The sequence below is a fragment of the Thunnus albacares genome, chromosome 17 (genome assembly GCF_914725855.1).
Source record: "Thunnus albacares chromosome 17, fThuAlb1.1, whole genome shotgun sequence".
In the NCBI taxonomy this organism is placed as follows: domain Eukaryota; kingdom Metazoa; phylum Chordata; class Actinopteri; order Scombriformes; family Scombridae; genus Thunnus; species Thunnus albacares.
Genome location: NC_058122.1, coordinates 14,316,621 through 14,329,378, shown reverse-complemented (window position 1 = coordinate 14,329,378; position 12,758 = coordinate 14,316,621). Strand labels below are relative to the sequence as shown.

Here is a 12,758-nt window from a genome sequence, read left to right as displayed (position 1 = left end):
ACAAAAATAATATCAGTCCAAGTTACTGTCCAAGTTCCCAAAAATGCTTTTATTTGTTCAAAGCTCTACAGTAACATGTAAACACAACACACCCAGAATCAATCTACATTTTACATCCCATTCTGAATTGATCTTCATTGATAATTACACACATATACTTAAGCAGGAAATAAAACAGTCTGCATACTCTTGTACTTCAGACAAACATTTACTTTCAGTGCAGTTAACAGAACAAATCTATCTATCTTTGTGCACTCAGCACAGACAAAATGCATATAAGGCACAACAACAGGTTTCCATTATGGAAAATAGATTATTCAGAGCAGACTGTAAAGAGGTGAGTTATGAATGTTTAGTGTATCCTGATCAATCATGTTTATACGTCTAAGCTGATTTTGCTGAAATCCAAAATTAAGCCTTTTGTACATTTTCTGAATAGTTGTTGCCAGTCTCACTTTAATGACCAAACATTAACAAGACTTTTTGATAAATCACATTTCTATGAGTACATCTTTAGTGGAAAAAAAAAAAAGTGACAGTAGTTGTAAATGGTAGAACAGAGAAGAGAAAAATTCACCGACTGATAAAAATAAAGTCGACATAGTTAAGAATAGAAACTTTTATCGACTCTGTACCTCAGTTTGTGTGGGTGACAGAACATTTCTGCTTGCGTTCTTGCGGGTGATGGTGCTGCAGCGGGTGAGGATGTCCTGCGCCTGAGGTCTGGGTGGCACCTTGGGTGTTGTGGGGCCCTTGTAGAGGTTGGGGTCAGACACACTGGGGAGCATTCTCCCCTCTGAGCCGCTTGTCGGACTGAGGCGATTGCCCACCGTGGGCGGAGGTGTGTGGCTGAGACGCAGGCGCTCGTCGTTGGCGGGGAGGCTCAGGTTGAGGAACGAGCTCGCTGAGGAGGAGCTCTGGTCATCACTGAGACTGAAGTCACTGTCGCTCACGAAGCTTCCTTCGCTGTCTGTTGTAGGGCTCCGCTCTCGCTGCTGCTCCTCTCCATCCATCTCCACCGTGATCATGGGTGGAGGAGCGTGATTTGCAGAGGAGGGTGTGGTGCCAGCTTTGGCAGCAGAGGAAGGGATGCTCGGTGGAGGTTGCTCTGACAGGACGTTAAGGGAGTGTGACCTTTGCTTGTTTGATAGGAGTGGGTTGGGTGAGGTGGGGCTGACAGGCAGCAGCTGCAGCAGGTTGCCTTGAGAGCGGCTGAGCTGCTGGGACTGCGGTGTCAGCAGGGAGGAGGATAGCGTCAAGGAGGCACGTTTATCTTGATGGTGGCTTGACATGCGGATATGAGGGTGGTTGTAGGGCTGCAGGTACATTGTGGGGATGTAACCTGCTTTACCGTTGTGTCTGTGGAGAGAATGTAGCGTTGAAATCTGGATTAGTTTACAGGTGGTACAAATGATACAAAAAAAGAAAAATGTACTAAGTTGGTTCAGTTGGTAAGTTATATCTGGGTTCATACATTGTTGTTAATTTGCAAATCATGAACCATCAAATACTAATAAATCTTAAGAATTTACTCTTGACAATTCTTTAACTGACAGAAAATACTTGGCTTTCAGTGTGTAGTTTTGTGTGTTAAATGATATATTAGCATATTATGTTTTTTTTCAGTAATTTCCTAAAAGTAGCTGCTGTGTAACATTTCTTTGAAAGGGTGTAATTTGGTCGTATATGGGAAATATGCTCATAGCATTTTTAAGAAACAAGCTAATATATTAATATGTAGTTTGACACACAAAACTACACACAGTATTTTCTGTCAGTTAAAGAATTGTTAAGAGTCTAATTTATATTAAGATCTTTTGCAAATTAACAACTATGTATGAACATGAATATTTTTTTCTGTTTTTTCTTAGAATTTGTACCAAATTGCACCACCCTCTCAGTAAAATAGCCTAAAAATGAATTGTTACATACTGGCAAATTACTCCAAAAATTTCCAGGAAACTAATATAAACTTAAAGGACATGTAAAATAAAGTGTTATCAAGACCTATTGATAAGAAATTCTATAAAAGAAATCAAGCTAGAAGCTTCCACACTAAGCCGTTTTGTGTTGCATCAAGATACTGATTCTTATTTAGGCTACAAGCTACAGGAATTTGCTTCCAAAAGAATGTAAAGACATAAGCTCAAACACTGTCTGGTATTCAGTCTTGATGGTCATAGCAATAGATGATTGATTGTGTTTACATTGTTTGTTGTCACTGATTGAGTGGATTTTGATCCTCACAGAGGCTTCATTGTTTAACTTTGAATTTGCAGGGTTATTTGCTTTTGCTTATAAGGAAAGGTTTGTAGCACTTCCATTTCAATTTGTGTTTTTTAAAAATAAGCATGTATTGATCATCCTTTTTCTCTTTCTTTGGACTGTGAGAGGGGTCTCTGTGTCACGATCATCAATGCAGTTATAAGAAGAAGAAGGTTAGAAGTTTCAGCCAAAAGTCAAAGGTATTGAATACCTGATGAGCCACCAGCCGTTGTCAGACTTCTGCAGGACTTCCACCACTGTGCCAATGTTTACGGTTATTTCATCGTCTTTGGTGGCTTTGTAGCTCCTGACTGCAGTGTACATGCCTGAGGGTGAAAAAGATGACTTTAAATACGATGTCATGTAGCATCTTGACAAACTTTCATCCACTAAGGCAAGCTGCTGTATGCACTACCTATACAAATATGTGTCGATATGTCTTAAGAAATAGTTTAATAGAAAGTGTATTTAGTGAGGCACCTCTTGCACCAGTCATATCCATGTAATCTTCATCCCCGTCATCGTCATCATCCACTTTCTCCAGGTAGGGGGCAGGGAACCAGGCCATGCGTTTGTCTTCATTCTCCACAAGCCACCACCCTGAGCCAACACAACCACATGTCACACAGGTCCTCGAGCGTATTTTTGGGCTGATGAAACCTATTTTCAAACTGACTGAAGCTTGTTTGCTCACCCGCTTTGTCTTTGATGAGTACGTCCACTTTCTCGTCCATCGCCACTTTGAAAGGTTTGTTCTTGGTGTCTTTGGTCTCGTAAGGGGCCACACACCTGTATGTCTCTGTGACAAACGGCTGAGTCACGTTGCCACCGCCGCCGCCGTGTCCCACATCACTCTTGATGTCATCTTCTGAGGGCATGATCATGATGCTGAGGACAAGAGACGCAGGTTAGGTTAACACAGAACTTCTGCATGTATTATGCTTAATCTGTGCATTAATGGTATATCCTGTATTCCTTAATCCATGTCTGGATACTATCTTGTTTGGCCCTTGGCATACATAAGCATCCACTTAGGGCCCCTGTCTTTTTTGCCTCCCTGGTACACACAACTTTTCCTTCCTTTAATAGTCTACCAGGTTGTTTCCGAAACTCCAGGTGCAGATTAGTATTTAACACCAAACTACATACATTATTTAGTAAGGAAGGGATGTAAATAAAAAAAAACACCTTTAATTCCAGTATTCTTAAAAGTAAATTTTTGGAAGGTTAGAAAACCACTTCAAAACTCATAACTTACAATATTTTGTGTTTACAATAATTGTTGCTGTTAGACACATGTAGGAGAGGTAATAGGGCAGAGTTCATCCTGGGCCCCATTTTTCCTTTTGAGCAACAACTAAAGCCTATAATTTTTAAAGGTGCACTATGTAAGGTTTGGCCAGCTTACTGTTTACGGTGAATCTGTGCATGGCATCGTCAAGATATCAAAATGCTACAAGACATTAGAGTCGGTGGTAAATTACCAAATAGGTGAATGAAATGATTAGCTGTCCAATCTGGCCAGTGGCTGTAGTAGCAGCATCTCCAAATGACATCAGTGCAAATTTCCAAGTAGTCGTTATTTGGATAAACTGACCACATATCGGGAATCTAAATGGTTACTTTCTCACCTGAAAAAATGTTACAGCTTAACAAAGTGACAAATTAATGGTTCTACAGCGAAACTTTCAGCAGCAGCAGCTTTCAGACTGGCCAAAAGACTGCAAAAAATAATGAACGTAGCTACTATGACATCACCCATTGGTTTGTAGACTTGATTTCGGCATTTTGACTGTCGCCATTTCGGATTTTTGGAGCCAGAAGTGACCATATTTGGACAAGAGGGTAGCTGACCCGAACACTAGCTGCTAGCTTGGTTAGCACTGTGCATTTACAGTCTGTGGTTAACCATGATAATGCTAATGCTAATTTTGGCAAGCGAAATCACCTACATGTAGGCACCGACAGTGTCAACAATGTTTTTGTTATTACTCAATTGCTCATAATTCCAGAAGTCCTGCACTCCAGCTTTAATTTTTGAATGTTTAAAAGAAAAAAGAAAAAATTCTAGCCAAATCTTACATAGTGCACCTTTAAATGTGTTTTTTAGCCTACCCGTTCTTGGAGAACTCGGGCTCGAGATCCTGGTCTTTGGGATGGAAGAACTGGATGAGGTCTGCAGACTGAGAGACGCGCGGGTCGCAGCTCAGGAGTTCATTACAATATTTCTGCAAAAGCTTCAGGCGCACCAGTGATTTGGTGGGGCTTTTCCTCCGACCGCTGCGCTTTATCTTTCTGTCTAAACACACACAGGACACCTGAAGTCAAAATCCCAACAACAACCTTTCACTGCTCACAGAAGGTGGGAATTACGCACGACATACCTGTAAATTTGGGGACGATTCTGTCGGATTTCTTCAGCTTGTTTGCGGGTGGGAACGCTTTCTTCAGTTGTTTCTGTAATAAATAGCAGTTGAGTAAAGGCAACAAGATTTATTAAGTTTTATCTACACAAACTTGCATGTACAAGACATAAAAATGGACTTTTTTGTTTCATACTCACGTGCATTTTCTTGAAATCCCGAAAACTTCTATAAACTACAATGTCATTCTGGTCTGACCAAAGCACTGAGGTCATGTACAACTGGAAAAGGAAAAAGCAGATTTTATTACACCGTCGATAGGTACATATTATGACTGTCTTGGCATAAAAGCGACATTAAATGACAGAAGCGAAATAAACTCCATCTGCGCTTACTTTGCTCTTCTCCTTATGCAACACTCCAATTATACGGACGCTAATGGGATACCGCTGGTCCCCCATGGTAATTTAAAAAAAAGTCAAAGATAAGATGCAGAAAGTGTGTTGAGTAGTCCAGCAGTGAGCTGCTGTGATGTAGGGATGATCTGCAGGTGAATTTATATGTCGTCCATCGGCGCAGGTGTGTCTGCTGAGTCATGCTGGCAAGCAGAGGTGGAAAATATTTTGGTCACGTACAGGAAAATCCAGCATTGCTCCAAAACCCGTGGCTGTGTGGCACTGCAACACAATGCATGTCGCAACTCAAGTGTCACAAATCTTTATTATTCTGCATGTCAGAATGAAACCGCACGTTTACGGGAACATTAAGGAAACAATCTGGCTATGTTGTCATTTTGCTTCAGAAAAGTATTTCTGTCTGACATGGTTACGTGGTTAAGCTGATTACAAAGAAACGGTTTTCTCTGGTAATGACTCAGAATATCTTCACACCCCTCAAACTAGATTTGAAATTGAAATTGAAATTAGATTTCTTTTTTCATATCACACCCTACACATGGATGAGGGCATATTGTTTCTTTTTTTAAAATGAATAAATATTCTAGGAGGCAAGAACTGAAGTAGCAAATACATACAGTATAAGAAGATATAAATTGCATTTCTAATTATGTTGATCCCCATTTCCAGTGGTGGAAAGTAACTAAGTACATTGAAGCTACTCAAGTACTGTACTTAAGTACAGTTTTTAGGTACTTGTACTTTACTTGAGTATTTCCATTTGATGCTACTTTATACTTCCACTCCACTACATTTCAGAGGGAAATATTGTACTTTCTACTCCACTACATTTATCTGACAGCTTTAGTTACTTTTCAGGTGAAGATTTGACACAATGGATAATATAACAAGCTTTTAAAATACAACACATTGCTAAAGATGAAACCAGTGGTTTCCAACCTTTTTGTCTTTTGAGCTCCACCAAATAGTGATTTTTCCCTCTAAACTTCTCACGTGGTCTCATTTCAATAAATGTTCAAATGATCCAATATTTCTCCAAAAATCAAAGATTAGAGAAAAAGCCCAAAAACTGAAAACAGATTTGTGTATCAGAACTTTGTTTTTTCTTCTTTCCTCTCTTATTAATCATCTCACGACCCCTCAGGTTTATCTGGTGACCCTTTGGAGGGGCCTGAACCCTAGGTTGGGAACCACAGGACTAAACTGGCTAACTGTATATGAAGTAGTTCAAACTAGCTCCACCTCCAGCAGCTACAACAGTAACATGCTGCTCTAACACTGATGCTTCAGTATTAATAATCTAATGATGTCATATAGAATAATATATCAGTCAGAGGGACCAAACCACTACTTTTACTGCAATAGATTTTGCTGCTGATAGTTATGTAGTTCTGCTTAAATAGGATTTTTCATGCAGGACTTGTAATGGAGTGTTTTTACATTGCTGTATTGGTACTTTTACCTAAGTAAAGTATCTGAGTACTACTCCCACCACTGCCCATATCTACTAAGTTCACCCTCATCATCCTGAACACAGCTTGATTCAAAGACAGAAATGTAACACTGTTTAACTCTAAAACTCCATCGCTTATCAATACACACTAAAAAAACACCAGTCAGCATTAAAGTACTTGACCGCTCTTATGAAACTTGCCAGCATTGTTAAAACAGATAAGAAGTTGTTGCCCACATACATTTACCTCATAACTTTCAGGCTTCACATGAATATTATTTCCTCCTCCGTTCAGTCAGGCTTTGTTAGCTCAGGCACTTACACCAAACCTGAACCACATTAACCATTTACTGGTTTTGTTTATTTTATGATAGAAAGCTGTACCGGATAAAAAGTTTAATAATTGGCCATTCAATCGAACTCCCAAAGTATATTTGTTTTTCCTGAAAAACATTCTCATATAAAAATGCCACATCAATGAGTATCTAAAGAAATGGAACCCTGCGTTGGAGTCTTCTTATCATTTATCACTAAGTACATAACTAAGAACTTCACCATAAAAAGTTGTTTTTGAAAAACATAATAAAAGAATGGAGGATGCCAGCATTTTGGGGGGGGGGGGGGGATAAACTACATAGGATTTGAATGAGAAGGATTTGAATCACTGCCTCTCCAGGGATTTGTGAACGTGTGTGTGTAAAAAGTTACAGGATTGTGGGGATGAGCTATTGTACTATAGAACCAGTACAAAGTTAGTCAGTCAGACGCTGCTTAATGTTCAGAGGTTTGGAACTTTTACGAGCTAGTTTGGGGCTCTGGGGCATGTTGTCCAAGGAGATAAGAAGTGAAACTTTTTGTGGTTCACTGCTGACATCTAGTGCTGACTGCTGTGTTCACTTCGGTCATCTGTCTCAACCTTACCAGTAATGGGCGCATCAATTCAACTGTCCAGATTAGAAGAAATAAAAAAGGACTCAAAATAATAAAGAATGTGTAAATGTGTATGAAATAGTTCACTTTTTATTCCTCCTCACACAATACACTCGTTTAGATTTATCATACATCTTTTCTAAATTGATCTTTTTAAATCAATTGTATTCAAACTTTTTAACGACACACTCTCAAATAAATATTTGTTACATGATTAATGACAAAGCAAATTATCTTGAAGTTATATGGAACATTTGTAACATTTTCCATCCAGATACTATTCATGGAAAAAAACAAAAAACAAAAAACAAAACATAGTGCGAATAGTATTCACACAACCCATCAAGCCTGCTTGTCATGCTGCAGGCTGCCAAGTCATGTAAAAGTCTATAAGCAACAAAGAGGCAGGCAAACTTTTATATCAATCTCTTTCCAGAAGGATCCACCAGAAGGACACATAAAGTTCCGTCATGTTTTTGCACAGTTTCTCCCACAGAAATATTCTCATGATTTCTTTCAAGTAAAACATTACTAATCTAACCACTTGTGAGAAAAGGGAGATTTACAAACATTTAAAAGTGTAAGGCAGCAGGTTTTTACTAAAGCATCATCCTACTTAACACTTAATGAGCCACAAGGTGCTTTTAATACAATATTCTCCACTAAAGGGCAGAACAATAACACACAATGACGTAATGTTATGTAACTCTGTGTGTTACGTCTTAACTGTTGTGCCTTCGTTTAAAAAGTTAGGAGAAAAATGAACTGCCACATTTAGCCGCTTCTAAACATGGAAATAATGTGGGAAAGGATGAAAATGACCATGAGCGGACTGTAACTGAAGAAAACTAAGATTGTACTCTACTAAGATTAACATTCAACACACTGCATTGTTTTTGTTGCATTACACATCAACTCTTCCCCCATCACTCAAACTCCACGTGTACCCCCTGAGATGCGCACACCGACATCTCTAATCTCCCGCCGTTTGTCGACACCTCTTATGTGACTGAAATTCTGAAAGACCTTGTGTTTTAAAATGAATTATGAACTGGAATGTACTGTCACATGTCTGAGCTTAAAATGCTGGTCTACGCAATAAAATAAGCCTCCTTATTTATTCCATGATTCTTTATTTTTCCTTGTGCATTTTAACTGAGGGTCACTCTTGATTAAAAAAATAAATAAATCACTCTGAAAGAGAAATAATCTGAAAATAAGTTAGTGAGTAGTGATAGAAACCCTAACTATTAGTGACCTTTGGCTTGCATAGAAAAAAACAAAACAAAACAAAAACTGATGTTGAGCCATTATTAGACTTTTCTTGTGTTTAGAGGATTTTCTGAAGCAGCAGCAGCAGCAGCTTGGAAATGATTGGTTACTAATGACCTGTTCAGAGGTCAACGTTGCTGTAATCCTAACTCAGCCGATTCCAGCTCCATCACATTCAACTGTTGGTTTTCAGTTATAATACGTACTGCCTGAATGTACCGTCCCTGATCAACAGACCGTGTCTTACAGAACTTGCATAAAAACTAGATCACTGCTCATCGTTGCGTCTTTTGCAACATTTTGGCAAGGACCCCCCCCCGGCTATTATACTCTGTATCAATCACTATGGGGCGTCAAAGTGTTATTGCAAAGATAATTGTATTAAGTAGAAATAAATTAAGCTTTACTGAACAAAACTCTTTATACTCTTTTTAAAAAGAGTACCATCTTTTACTTTTGCAACTCTTAACTGAAAGGCAAAGAAATTACGTTTCCACTGAAGGAAAACAGGAACCTTTTTTGATGTCCAACTACAGGGGTGCAGATCCTATAAGAGCGCAAAGAATCCAGATAGTACAAAATTAAAATAAAAAAAACAGGCCAAAAAAGGACAAATTAAAATCAAAAAATTAAATCCCAGGCAAACATCAGTTCTACGGCAACTGTGAGACCTGCCCATCTCTCACTAATCTTCGTCTTCTTTTTAACTCCTCTCTCTCTGCGCCATCTTTCTTTCAGTCCATCAGAAGAGGGACGAGTGACCACACATTTGTTTCCTTGCAGCGAGGAAAACGGGTCAGCTCCAGTCTTGGCATTAAAGGGCTCTCTGTCGTTCCCGTTCCATTTAACAGCAGGGCGGGGTGAACTGTCCCCTCCTTGACTCAAAACGTGTGTGTGTGTTTGTCACCGAAATTCATAAATGGGCATACTGTGTTCTCGAACATGGTTTAGGTTTAGGGACTGGTACCTGAATTTAAAAAAAGAAGAAAGAGTGATATCAGCATAAGAAACAAGCGTTAATGTGACAATAAAAAAAAATCATTGAACTTGGTTCGTAATGCTGGTGGTTACCATTCTGAGCTCCTGTGGTAATAGTAGCCCTCAATAGTGGCTGTGGACTTCTGGAAGCAAATGTAGTAGAAGCCTGCGAAGGAAGCGCCACTGATATCTTTGATAGTGTGGTCTGGAACTAGAAATTGCTCCTTAGGGTGCAGGAAAAAAAAAAAAAACAACACAGTGGAGGTCAGAGTTGAAAGCTAATATGGGTAAGAAGAGAGATGACAGGTCACAGTAAGAGGATGTACTAACCTTCCACCTCATGAAGACATAATCACTGCTGTCCAGAGCCTCATAGTCAAAGTCGTCTGAGTTGAAGCTTTTGGCGTATTTGTAAAAAGGCTGAAATTTGCCCTGGTAAGAGTTAATTAAATACTGATCAGGGAATAGAAAGTATGGAGATTATAACAAGACAAAATCCTCACATGATTGTCTGGCATGTGAATTATCTTCATCAATCATTACTTGCTTAGAAAATAAGAATGTTCCTTGATGAAAGCATTCAAAAAGTTTTTCCTGCCACTTTTCCTTTCATGTGTTGTTATTCCAGAAATTGCCAAAGAAAATTAAAAAGACCAAACATAATTCTGCACAACTTATATATTTTTTTTCTGGAGGACATATATCAGACATTTACAGTTAGACAAAGAGCTGCAGGCGACAGGTTACTGCAATTTGGGTGAACTTAAACTTCCAACATGTCTGAGCAACGACTTTCACTGTTGTCCTATAGTAAGCAACTTGCATTATGACTGCTCATGGTAACACACATCACTTATCCAAACTGTATGGAAATTTGTCACAAGCCCAGCAGCTAGAAACATCTGCACAACATTAAACAAATGTCCCAGGAATGCACAAATAATGTCATGCCAAATTTGTGCATTGTGATTAATCGATCTTTGATTAACAGCTGTTACTACATCAGAGCAAAATAACAGAATAAGGACATACCCAGTGCTTTCTGTCCACATCTTCATCTGCGTCCCACTTCCTTGTTAAAAAAGGTCTCTTTCGACTGATAATTTCACCAGCAAAGAATGTTGTGAGAGTGGGATACTCCTGTTGCACAGCGGGAAGGAAAGAAGGAGAGATGGTGATAACTTTCTTTTGAAATGCATGTGTGCATTTCATATTTGCTTTTAAACCTGCATTAAAAAAATGCTTCTGCTCTGATAATCCGTCACATTTAGATTTCCTGTATGACTCATGTGTCGTGCAACAGGCTATGAACTATGCATCAGCAGAAAGATTACAGTAGACTATGCAGCCCTAATGACAAATTTAATAGCTTTCTCCACCCATGTCCTAAATATGTTTCAATATCTGGATATACCTGTACAGCTTATTTAAAAATAATTGAGTTGTAAATCAAACAGCATAATTTTGCTTCAGTTAAAATTTGACTCAATACTTCTGCAGAGGCACAGACACAACCTGGCAAAGTGTTACTCATCTTTCGCTCCACTCCGCCACAGCCAAAATTTAATACAGTATCCTGCTGACCTTTTCACTTCCATGTGTTGCATAATGTAATGGATATACAGTTGACACACTTAAGCTAAGGTCTGGAGTGTTAGACCTTAGAGGTTACACCAAATGGCATCACACACTGTCTCCGTCTTATCAGTGTCACAATTCAGCCTGCATCAAGCGAGTGGAAACCAGTTGTGATTAGTCGTTGACAGAATAAAGGTCAGTCTAACTACATCTGACCTAGTTTGAAAAGCTTACCTCAGTCAGGCCTTTGATTTTCAAGTATCCACACAAATATGAGTCCTCCACAGTCACATGCTGTCCAAGATAAACACATTTTAGGAACACATAATTAGGTATCTGAAATGGCCTCAACGTACAGGTGTAAAAAATGTTCTCCTTCTTCTCAATGGCAGTCTGATAGTATACTAGATGTTGTGTGAACAGATACGAAACCTTATAAAGAGTGCATGCAGACAAGGATTATACTGTCTGTTGACACTGCTCCCACGTCAACACTAGTATAGTAATTCCATTAATTTAGGTAGCTAACAGCTAGTTGCACAAAATGCTAACGTGTTTTGGTATCATGTACTGCATAACAGGTGTCGAAATTAATTAAATGTGGTCCAAATGTAAAATACCATAGTAGAAACCTAGTCCTGTGGGCTGGCTCAAAATTAGGTCAGCGTGTTAGTACTGTCTCACCATATAAAGCTAAGCGAGTAAACGTCAGCTAGCTAGCAAGTTAGCGACTAATGATATTTGCATGCAATAAGAAACAAACTACTGTTAAAACGAAACCGGACTGGTGCACGTCACAAATAAATGTACCTGCAGGACAACCTCAACGTCGTAAGAGTTGCCTTTGCTCTTCTGATAACCCCGAAACTGTGAGCCGCTGTAGAGCAGCGAGGTGGCCACCCCCGGCTGGTGGGTGTTGATCGGGGCAGGGGGTGTAAGAGAGGCCGAGGATAAGCAGGCCGTGCCGGTGGTACTGCAGCACTCTGCTCGGACAGGCATGATGAGCGCTAACGTGTCACCGTCAGCAACCGTCATGAACTTTGTGTCTGAGCACACCACAGCTGGACAGAGAAGTGGTACTGACAGAGGACGGTTTGCTAGCTGCATAAAATCCCAGAGGTCCGAAACTGTGCTCAATTTTGCAGCGCTGCTCACGAACTGGCCACTTATTAGTGGACTCTGCAACGTCTCATGTGAGAATCCAGCTTCCCTAAATTTAATTGGTTGGAAATGATTGAGCAACAGTCTCATTGGATAACGTACGGAAAGGCATTCTGGGAGTTGTATTTATTCTGAGAGTACACTACACAACCACCAGCAATGAGATACTTGCGATGTTTTGGTGCTTATTTTAGAAAGTAGGCTATGTTTTTTTCTTTTAAATATACTGCCTCTAATAAAATTGTTGTGTCTCCTCTGCAAACTGCACACTCACAATGCCATACCTCTTTGTTCAAGAAATTCCTTCTTTTAATAAATATTATGGACAAGATTGTGATTTGT

At 39.4% G+C, this 12,758-nt stretch overlaps 2 protein-coding genes across 2 annotated transcripts; both read right to left on the bottom strand.

Annotated features, from left to right (window-relative positions):
* Positions 1-30: 30 nt before the first annotated feature.
* Positions 31-5,269, bottom strand: noxo1a (NADPH oxidase organizer 1a). The gene is made up of 8 exons (XM_044331811.1): positions 5,024-5,269; positions 4,829-4,909; positions 4,650-4,722; positions 4,381-4,564; positions 2,960-3,153; positions 2,746-2,865; positions 2,477-2,591; positions 31-1,359 (listed from the first exon to the last, which is right to left on the bottom strand). The coding sequence occupies exons 1-8, from the start codon at positions 5,087-5,089 to the stop codon at positions 621-623; spliced, it is 1,572 nt and encodes a 523-aa protein (XP_044187746.1). The 5' UTR covers positions 5,090-5,269; the 3' UTR covers positions 31-620.
* A 2,222-nt stretch (positions 5,270-7,491) lies between these two features.
* gid4 (GID complex subunit 4 homolog) lies at positions 7,492-12,459 on the bottom strand. The gene is made up of 6 exons (XM_044330148.1): positions 12,066-12,459; positions 11,490-11,549; positions 10,710-10,817; positions 10,008-10,109; positions 9,771-9,901; positions 7,492-9,666 (listed from the first exon to the last, which is right to left on the bottom strand). Exons 1-6 carry the CDS (start codon positions 12,360-12,362, stop codon positions 9,603-9,605), a joined length of 762 nt encoding a protein of 253 aa, XP_044186083.1. The 5' UTR covers positions 12,363-12,459; the 3' UTR covers positions 7,492-9,602.
* Between the last annotated feature and the right edge of the window lie 299 nt (positions 12,460-12,758).

What these genes read in the sequence shown, in the direction of transcription:
- noxo1a (XM_044331811.1), bottom strand. Translation starts at nt 5,089, where the DNA reads ATGGGGGACCAGCGGTATCCCATTAGCGTCCGTATAATTGGAGTGTTG. An exon ending in AATCGTCCCCAAATTTACAG is followed by an intron (nt 4,565 to 4,649) that starts GTATGTCGTGCG and finishes GTGTGTGTTTAG; the next exon opens with ACAGAAAGATAAAGCGCAGC. An exon ending in GGATATGACTGGTGCAAGAG is followed by an intron (nt 2,592 to 2,745) that starts GTGCCTCACTAA and finishes TTTCACCCTCAG; the next exon opens with GCATGTACACTGCAGTCAGG.
- gid4 (XM_044330148.1), bottom strand. Translation starts at nt 12,362, where the DNA reads ATGCAGCTAGCAAACCGTCCTCTGTCAGTACCACTTCTCTGTCCAGCT. An exon ending in ACGTTGAGGTTGTCCTGCAG is followed by an intron (nt 11,550 to 12,065) that starts GTACATTTATTT and finishes TATCTTGGACAG; the next exon opens with CATGTGACTGTGGAGGACTC. An exon ending in AAATCAAAGGCCTGACTGAG is followed by an intron (nt 10,818 to 11,489) that starts GTAAGCTTTTCA and finishes GCTGTGCAACAG; the next exon opens with GAGTATCCCACTCTCACAAC.